We start from the raw sequence: 10,180 nt of genomic DNA, 5'->3' as shown, positions 1-10,180 counted from the left end.
AAGTGGGCGGGAGGTTACTTTTGCTTACTTTCTGCCGATGTGATGTCTTCGGTGCTGTTTGCACGCTCATTTGTTTGTATGTTTGAACTTTCTCCTGTTTCGTTTGCATTTGTAAATATTCCTGTAGAGCTTCGCTTCGCTTCGGTTCGGTTTTTCAACTGGAGCTGCAAATGTGCACCACCCACTCCCCATTGGATGGCTTAACAATTTTTGCACAATTTGCAGGCGTCCTCAGAAGGCAGCTCAGAGAGCAAGAGCGAGAGGTCGCCTGTTGTTTGGGGCGTGTCTGGTTAGTGGAATCGAACAAATATGTTTACATTTAGCACATGTGCAATTATTTGATTAAAACTGTTAAAAGCACACAAAATCAGGCAAAAGTTTACCAACACCCGTGGAACGAGAAAAGTGAAAGGGGTGCTCTCAGGGGGGACTAGAGAAATGGAGAAAAGTAGAGACAGCAGGGCGCGCAAATGGAGCAATATCCCAGACCCAAACCAAGCTCAGCTTTTCTATCTCATGGGGATGGTGATGATGATGATGATGGTGTTGGTGATGGTGGCTTTCCATCCGAGGCGGAGCCGCCTTGTCACTCAGTTTGTGATGCAAACTGGGCGTGTAAACAGAAAGAGACAGCCCTATTTCACCGCCCACACACGTACGTTGAGAAAGAGAGTGAGAGAGAGACAGGCGAAGTCCCTCTACCTAATGCGAAATGAAAACAAATTAAAATCAAACTTTCGAATTACTTCGAGTCTCGCATTTCAATGTAAATTTAACCAACAACAAGGGCCATGCCGGAGCATAGAAGGACGGACGGATGGATGGATGGGTCGAGTTGGGTCGAGTCGAAAGCTGTTGATGGGTTAGTCAAGTCGGGAACAGCATAAATTACAGGGGAGCGGCTAAACTTATCGGTGGGCTAAACTAAAACGATTGCAGTTTCCAGAAGTGGGTGCGAAATACGAAAATAAACTTCTGAATATTTAAGGACGAACAATATGACAACTCAAAAGTGATGTGGGAAATCTTAAATTTCCATTCATGTTTACCCAAGCAAACTTATTAAGCTGAATCTATATATATTTATATTTTGTATAATAAAAACATGGAGAAACGTTGAAGTTAATCGATTGATTTTAGGTCTTAGGCCTTAATAAGTTCCCTTAATGGCCTAATTGGTGGCTATTACGAAGGTAAACAGTCCAAAAAACCCCTAAAAGTCAATAAATATGAATTATAGTTCGTATTAATAGGGTTTTCATAATCATGTTAGATTTAAGATACTAAATAGAGACTCTATAGAGTTACCTAATAAATGCCAACTCCTTTTTTATAACTTCTACCGAAATACTCATTTTTATCTGATAATAATTTTGAAATAACCACCTTGGCATACCAATTTAAATTAACCCCTTCGATTTTCAATTTCTAAAACATCAACATGTTGGGCAAATAAAATTAAAAACATGTTTTTGAATCTGTTTTCCACCGCACTCCTTTGTCCGGGACCAGCAGAGTGAATCAATATTTTGTTAAAACATTATTATTGTACGAGAATATCCTGAGCGGGGGATATAAAGAGGTTTTCGAGCAGCCTCCGGTTGATTAAGTGTCGTGGTTGTTGTTATTGTTGCTACCGCTGGCTGGCTTTGTTATTGCTTTATTATTCCGCCTTATGTTTATGTGCCACCCCTTCAAATCAACCCGACTAAAGTGAATACTTTGACATTTTCATGTCGCAAAGCAATTTGTTGTAGTGCCGCCTTATTGTGCCACTGTTCCCTTTTATTTTTATACATTTTATTGTTGTTGTTAACCACAAGCGTCACCTCAATGAACTTTAAGTGGCAATGGCCCACGTTGAACCACAGAAGGCATCCCATCCCATAGCACCCCAAAACCACCCACTGCCCTCTGTTTAATTTTCGCATTTTCCGTTGCGCGTTTTCATCTTTGATTGACATACAAACAATTTAGCTGAATGGCACTCGAAGCGGCAGCAGCAGCAGCAACAGCAGCAGCAAACCGCAAACAGAAGCAACAATAAAACAAGGCTCTCTCTGCTGCCACCCCCTTGGAAATAATATTTTAGATATTTTGTATTTATGGCAAACTTGGCCGGACTTTGGCATCGGGATCGAGGAATGTGCTTGTGGCTTGGTGACAACTGCAGAAACCAGAGACTGTTTGCCCAAGTGCTAAATGGAAACTTCCTCCAGCAAATTAACAGCCATGGCTGATCTCTTGATGACAACGGCAACAAGGAGGGATCATTTCATTGAGTGCTGTGGACTAAAAGATACCTAGTATTTAAAGATTTTTCAAGGAAAGTAAGTCATTCTACTATGGGAAGCTTGGACATCATCCAAATAACTGTTTTAAAAAGGTGTTGTTAGTAAAATGAAAAATAACATAAGAGATTAAAATCATGGGCAGAATATTATGATCAAATAGGAACATATAAACTTGAAATAACTTATCTTCCAACTCAAGATTACAACTTACCCCTATTGCAGGGTATAAAACCTCAGGACTGGTAGGAAGGACCACCAGAGTGGAATATTTCAGAGCCTCACCCCTCTCCTGAGGATTTTACCCTCCACTCCTTCAGTTGTTTTTTCTCTCGTTTTTTTTTTTTGCATCTCGCGGATGCTTGCATCTCGAAATCAATCAACTCAAGTGTCGCCGCATTTATGAGAGAGTCTGTGTGGTCCACTATCAAAGGCCGGACCGCCGAACCCCGACCAAAATGCATTTGTTGTAAGTGGCCGTGTCTATGGGCCGCCGCTGGAATCGACGTTCCACCTCGCACACAGGTGAAATTTACCACTTCAATGGCTAAAAACAACATTTGAATGCGACAGTCGACAACGGCTACAACGGATGTTGAAGCTGGCTAGCTGGCTGGCTCTAATGTGTGTAAACAGTGAAACCTGGGGATGGAAATACTCGTATTACCTGTAGACGGTGTTACCTGGCCCGATGAATCGGCAACGTCATATCGCGACGGATCGCATATGCATATAAGTATAGTCGGGTATATGGCCAGAAATTGATGTCGGGGCCTTTTCGCCTTGGAGTTTGCCGCTCTGTCAATATTTTGCTTATATTTGAAAGCCGCCATTGCCCCGATGATGATTACCTGTTGGCTGGCAAAAAACCAAAAAGAAAAAAAACAGAAAATACTGAAAAAACCCAACCCGATCGAGAGGAGAACCCCGCCTAACCCTAAAAATCTGAGATGCCGACGCTGTGGTAGGTACACTCAAGTGGGCGACACTTTTCCCCGTCAAGTGGGCGGCCGCAGCTTTGAAGTGCAACGATGTCCAAAAAGTTTTGGTCCCGCTCAAGTGTCCGTATGTGACAGGGTCATTTCCCTAGGCCACCGCCTCAACGGAGTAGCTTCCCGCTGGAGAGCTCCAACTAATTAGCTGCAAATGTTCCTCAATTAAAAAGAAGCTTCAAAATATTCCATTTACCCTGAAGTGTTTCTTAAATGGGCAATGATTGGTCTTGGCACTTCAAGTCTCGACTTCAAATCAATTTCAAACGAGGTAAGCAGGCGGAAAAGGAACTGATGATAGCTTGATAAATTAACCCAAAGTGCAGGGCCTCGGGAGAAGCATGCTATCAGCTTTCAAACTGATAAGTGCGTTTCCTTTTTTATTTCTTATTATCAAATTATATTTGCAATTCACCTCAGCAATCGGAAGTGTAATCGTGGGTAAATAAGGCTTTGATAACGGTAGCCAATTCAGGTTAATATCGGTCATCTATAATTGGTTTATAAATTATAATTTATTTGTATTTTAAATATTACTATTTAAACATATTTTTTTGCAGAAATTCCTGGGTAAAGTAAATCAAATTTGAAATTCCTGTGTAAAAATTATTTTCTTTTATCTGCGAATGATTTATTACATATAAATCTTTATTGAATTTGGAGATTAATCTTAATATGATTTTAGCATAAAGTAATGGCAAGTAAGGGGTTTGTTTTCCCTTCCAATTGTGTTTAAATTATTGCCAAATTCGAGAGAATCGTTTTGCAACGCCTGAGTGGTCACTTAGACCCTTTGCGATTGCCCAAGAAACGAGCAGCTGAAATATTGAAGGCGATTACATGGCTTCTGTGATTAACACCTGGCCAAAAAGTTCGCACATCTTGAAATGAGTTAAGATGAGATGACATGTGGTTTCGGGTGGCCAACCAGTTGGAAACTGCGATGGTTTTTGAGAGTTCCAATGTGTGTGTGATGGCATTTGCACTTGTATCGGATTATGAGCAACAAACATTTTCGGCCATGTTTGTTTACTTTGCTCCGCCTCGTCGGCTTGAGTGTGTGAGTGCCTCGCTCTCTTGTATCTGTGCGTGAGTATCTGTATCTGCATCTGTATATGTATCTTTATATGTATCCGTGAGTATCTGTATCTCAGTCGCTCTTGCGCATGTCTTATGCGCAGTTCGCCCGAAAAGTTGCCATTGCAGTGTTTCAAATAATTGGGAAAACTAAACGAGCGACCCTCGCCAAGCACGCCATTTTCGCATTCTCGCAGAAATTAACGAAAATCAATTTCTCAGCAAATAACCGGATTTATACATAAGCACGAGTATACCTGTGGTGGCAAAATTAAGACGCGACCAACGCAAACACATCGGTTAGTGCAGCTTTAATGCGAAACGGATTAGCTGACAGAGGTGGCCAACTATTTTTGGCTAGCAGCAGGCTAATGTTTGCACGTCAGTTATCTCTCGGGCTAGAGTCCACATCTGAAAGTCCAAATAGTCGAAATTTGCTTCCTTAAACAAAGAGCTTAAGGTGAAATGTATCATTATTTAGTTTATCTAATACGACTAAATTCAGGTTGCCAATTTCAAGCATAATAACTATTAATCATTAATTAATGTAGCACTTAACAACTTAAGGAAAATGTTTATGGTTTTAAATTATTTACTGTTTTAATTTCATTCCGAAAGTGCCAATCAAACATGTTTTTAAAAAACCTCTTTAGTCGTAGTTACAACTTTTTTACACACATTTTTAATCCTGATTTTGTAGCCTCTTCTTTTTCATTCCGGGCATGTACTTCACTTAAATCCTCTACAGCTCCAACTTTAAGCCGGGTGGCTCGGCACAACGAAAGTTGCACGCACTTAAAACCAGGACGGAGGATGGGAGCCCTGCGCCTGCACCCAGGATCCTAATTACATTTTACTAGATAAATTGTAAACTTTTTCTGTGCACGCTGCCCCTTCCCTCCATTCCGCCCGTTGCATCAGCTTCTTCCAACAGTTATATTTTGTTTGAGTTCTTTGCGTCGCTGCCGTCTTCTTGCGCTGCAAAGTAAACAAAGATTGGACGAGGACGAGGGGCGGGATGGCGGGATAGGAGGAAGGTGATATCGCACCACCCCTAAGAAGGACTCGCCCTGGCATGGACACCCTGTATGAAGGAACACCCGTGTTCGTTGTATGTGCTGGTTGCGTTTGTAAGCGTATTTCCGGCAGCGGATGTCTGCAACAGCAGCAGCAGCACCACCAACAAATGTTGGCTCCGGCCAAACGATTTCTGGATCGAGTCCTTAGTCCTTAGTCCTCGGTTCTCAGCTGGGCGAAAGTCAGTCAGTGCCGGTTACACATTTTCAAAAGTGCTTGGCTCTGCCACGCTTTGCCATTAGTAGACCAAAGTTCCAAGTCCAGAGTCCTGCGTCCTGTATATGTATCTGTATCTGTAGCTCCTGGCCAGCACTTCAAGTCACTGCTGTACGTGTATGGGTGTGTGTTAGTCCCTCACTATGCATGCGTGTGTGTAGTTTTGCGCAAATATTTGCATCTGGAATATTTGCGCGCTCCATCATAATTCAAACACAGATGCGCTGTTTGCAGAAGAGCAATCATTTTGACATGCAACTCGCTTCAAAACCGAATTAAGTGGCATTCAGCGTCAGTCACGAGAAGGGCTCGAGCCTCGAGAGCCGAGAATCCCTCCAAACTAGCTAGCAGTTTGAGTTTGCAGCCCCAATGGCAGTGATTGACACTCACGCAGCCGCTTAGAAGGGCAATTTAAAGGAAGCGGATGTTAAATTAAAGGACTTTTTTTATTAATATTTTTATTAAATTATTTCATAAGAACTAATCTGGAATATAAGAATTTTATTATTATTATGTTTTATCATCATGAAAACTACTCAAACAATTTTAAATATTATCTGAAATCACTCTCGTAACTAGTAAAAAGTTATAGTCACAGTTTTAGCTCCAGAAAAATGAACTTATTGCTCAAGGAGGATCTAATTACCTTTTTAACATTTACTTTTAAACCAAAGGAAAAGTTGCAAATTTAAGGTCTCAAGAAAATCATTATATAAGGATAATTTTAGAGGCTTAAACTCAATTACAGGTAATTTTCAATATTGCATCATACCTTTAATTAAAATTAAAATATTTTTTGACTTATCTTATATCTTGGCTTAATTTCACTGTCGGGTCTAAAGAATTCGTTTTCGACATTTTTATACATTTACTACATACTAAATTTATGTCAGAAATACCGACACCTGGCGGAGAAACTTAGCCACAAGATAAGTTACTTACTTGGAAAGCAACGCCAATGTAAAAATAATAGTGGCGCCACCAAACGTTCATTCTTGCGGAATTATATGGAACTAATGCAGATAATCAAGCGACTGACTGAGAGTAAGTGTAATGAAATATAAATAAGCAGTTCAAAAAAAAAGTGTACGTAAATAAAGTTCAAATTCTATTGAAAATATTGATTACGTCTTAGAAACGTTTCATTTGATCAATTTTTTTTAAATGTTTTTTATTATTTCCGGTGTAAGTCTTCTATATTGAATTCTACATGAAACTCAACATCAATTGATTGGGCAACGTTGTTTACCAGCTGATTGGACTATCCATCCCTGGCAAAAATCAGCAGCAGCGGTTACGCGACTCTTAAAAGTTAAATTAAATTCATTGAAAATTAGAAAAACTCTGGTATAAAATGTTTCGAATAGTTAATATAAGTCGACTGGCCAGTAACCTGCACTACAGCAAAGCAGTCACACATTGGAAACAGTCAACGGAAAATCTAAGAGGATTGCATGTGAGCGCCGCACTGCTGAAACGCCGAAAAACAGCAGAGGAGAAGGTAGGTTTTAGAGCCACTGAGCCAATGAATTTCAAACTGTTTGCCGGGAACATTTGAAACTTTAAAAAAACTTACTCGATTTCTTAGAGGACACACTCACTAATTAGATCAGAAATCCCCCAGAATTATAGAGTATTCCCCCAAGAAGGCGCAAACAACAGGCGGAGGTGCCACCGATATTTGGAGGCACATGACTGTGGCACAATTGGCCAATGAACTGGGTAGACCACTGGGTAAGTACACTTATCAATTAACTTGATTAACTATTTAATGATCTAATATCTTTCAGATGATGTCCAGGAGGCTATGTTGTATGTTAAGGGCGCCGACAACATTGAACCTGCTTTTAAGCTTGCAGATCTTAAGATCATCCAGGAAATAGCCAAAAAGCTGGGTGCCAAAACTCGCGTGGTGGCCACACCCGAAGTTACCAGCGAGGATGACCAGAAGGACCGCGATGTGTCACCCAGACCTCCTGCTCCTCCAGAACTCCTGCAACCACGACCACCCGTAGTCACTGTAATGGGTCACGTGGATCATGGCAAGACCACACTGCTTGATTCTCTACGAGGTGCTGATGTGGCTGCCGGAGAGGCTGGCGGGATAACCCAGCACATAGGCGCCTTCACAGTGACACTAGAAAATGGCGAACGCGTCACGTTTCTGGATACACCAGGGCATGCTGCCTTTAGCGCGATGAGAGCTCGTGGAGCTGTTGCCACCGATATTATTGTCCTCGTTGTAGCCGCTGAAGATGGTGTTATGGCGCAAACCCGTGAAGTCATCCAGCTAGCTAAGGAAACTAAAGTGCCTATTATCGTAGCCCTCAACAAGATCGATAAGCCAGAGGCTAATATTGTACTTTCTATGGACGATTTTTAAAACCCCCTCTAAAATATAATATCTTTCAGGAGAAAAGCAAGCGGGAGCTCGCCCAGATGGGACTTGCTCTCGAGGAGCACGGTGGTGATATCCAAGTGATTCCGATCTCTGCCCTGAAGGGCACTAACCTGCAGCTTCTGGCCGAGGCGGTGAGCACACAGGCCACCCTCATGGGGCTGAAATCAGATCCAACTGGTCTAGTCGAGGGCATTGTTGTGGAATCAAAAACCGATCCCAGGCGTGGCAAGCTTTCTACGGCAATCGTTTCGCGTGGAACCCTCCGTAAAGGTTCTGTACTGCTAAGTGGTTTGGCTCATGCCAAAGTGCGAGGTCTTTTTGATCACAATGGGCAGCCTTTAAGTGAAGCTCCGCCTGGCACTCCAGTCGAGATTCTAGGTTGGCGCGAACTGCCCCTCGCTGGTGATATCATACTCGAAGTGGAAACAGAGGTTGGTTGCATGGCATTATCCTTTATTCAGACCAAATATGACCTTCTTTTCATTTAGAAAAAAGCTCACGCCGTGCTGAAGTACCGCGAATACGAGGCACAGCAAGAGAAGATCGAGTCCAGCAGCGATGAGATTCGCAAAAAGGAGGAAGAGCACCAGGCGAAATACCGTGCAGAACGTGAAGCCCGTCGACTGGCCGGACGCTTTCGTATGCGTGGCGGCCAGAGGGTGAAGCAGGTGGACGACAACGAGGGCAAGCCGCGAGTCAGTGTCATTATCAAAGGCGATGTTCATGGCTCTGTGGAGGCCATACTGGATGTGCTGGAGACCTACAACAGCAACGATAGCTGCCGCCTGGATATCGTACACTATGGCGTTGGAAATGTAACCGAGGGGGATCTCGAGCTGGCCAAGGCTTTTGATGCCATAATCTACGCTTTTGCTGTGGAGACACCTCAGCTGAAAGCGGCCAAAGAAGTGAATATACGCACCTACAACATTATCTACCGGCTTATCGACGACCTAAAAGAGCAACTGAGCAGTAAGTTGCCTCCAGTAGAAGTGGAGGAGGTGCTCGGAGAAGCGAATGTCCTGCAAAACTTCCTCATCAATGAGGGCCGAAAAGAAGTACCTGTTGCGGGTTGTCGCTGCACAAAGGGAATACTGAAAAAGGCCCAAAAGTTCCGCTTGCTACGTGATGGAGAAGTTGTCTACAATGGCCCCCTGGAGTCCATGCGACATCTTAAGAACGAGGTTGATACTATAAAGAAGGATGTAGAATGCGGCTTACGCTTTAAAGACACCAAAGTGCTGCCACAAGCCGGTGATATTCTGCAGTGCTACACCACGAACACGGAGGCCCAGCAAACGGACTGGGATCCAGGTTTTTAGTTTGTATGAGCGACTAAGTCAGCCTTGTTATCGCCATTGTAATCTATAGTTTTCTATTATATACTGTTTATATAAAACCATCCACTATCCGACTTCCTGTTGATCCCACTGCCGCCGCTGCCACCCTTCACCCACATACTTAGGCGTTTAGGATACCGATATAGAGTGGCAGCGGAACTGGGCAATGATAAGGGAGCTGTTCTAGCATCAAGAGCGACAGCGAGAGAAGCGCCCCTGTCCCAGAGACGGAAGCTGCTCTAAATGGGTCATCGCTATGCTAATTGGAGTTCACCCAAACCAAGGCAGTGTCCGTAGCTTCGTATCTACTAGTCGAGATAACAGGCTTCCGGGGCGGAGGAAGCCAATTAGAACTTGGTCCTATATTCATGAATGGATGCTTTTTATATCAAGCCCAAGGCGTACAGCATATATGTTTGCGAATTTTTATTTTATCAAGAACGTTCTATATATCGCTAGTCGTGGATTCGCCTTGAAATGTATATAATTCATTTCTGCGACTTATTAGCTAACTGAAGGGCGACTTTCCCTGGCCAACTGTTGATAAGGCAAAGTTTAAAAATAACTATAGCATCAGAGTTATATAACTGCTCCTTAATCGTTTTTTCACTTGTTTGAAGTAAATATCTGAATGGCTTAAACAATTATTGTAGAGTTTTTGGAGCTTAGAAATTCGTGATCACTAAAAATTACTCATTGGCATTCTGTCGATAAGGAATAGTTCACAAATATGCTATCAAGCTTGTTGCTAACCAAGGATTGGAATTTTTAGGATAAAGAATTTTT

General features: G+C 42.5%; 1 protein-coding gene across 1 annotated transcript; it reads left to right on the top strand.

Moving 5' to 3' along the window:
* The first annotated feature begins 6,917 nt into the window (after positions 1-6,917).
* Positions 6,918-9,456, top strand: LOC108116109 (translation initiation factor IF-2, mitochondrial). Its single transcript, XM_017227831.2, has 5 exons — positions 6,918-7,154; positions 7,267-7,387; positions 7,444-8,012; positions 8,066-8,485; positions 8,543-9,456. The coding sequence occupies exons 1-5, from the start codon at positions 7,008-7,010 to the stop codon at positions 9,374-9,376; spliced, it is 2,091 nt and encodes a 696-aa protein (XP_017083320.1). The 5' UTR covers positions 6,918-7,007; the 3' UTR covers positions 9,377-9,456.
* The last annotated feature ends 724 nt before the right edge of the window (positions 9,457-10,180 follow it).

This window comes from Drosophila eugracilis, unplaced genomic scaffold (assembly GCF_018153835.1).
Source record: "Drosophila eugracilis isolate 14026-0451.02 unplaced genomic scaffold, ASM1815383v1 contig_2159, whole genome shotgun sequence".
In the NCBI taxonomy this organism is placed as follows: domain Eukaryota; kingdom Metazoa; phylum Arthropoda; class Insecta; order Diptera; family Drosophilidae; genus Drosophila; species Drosophila eugracilis.
The sequence above is the reverse complement of the archived record's forward strand: the minus strand, read 5'-3'. Positions and strand labels throughout refer to the sequence as shown.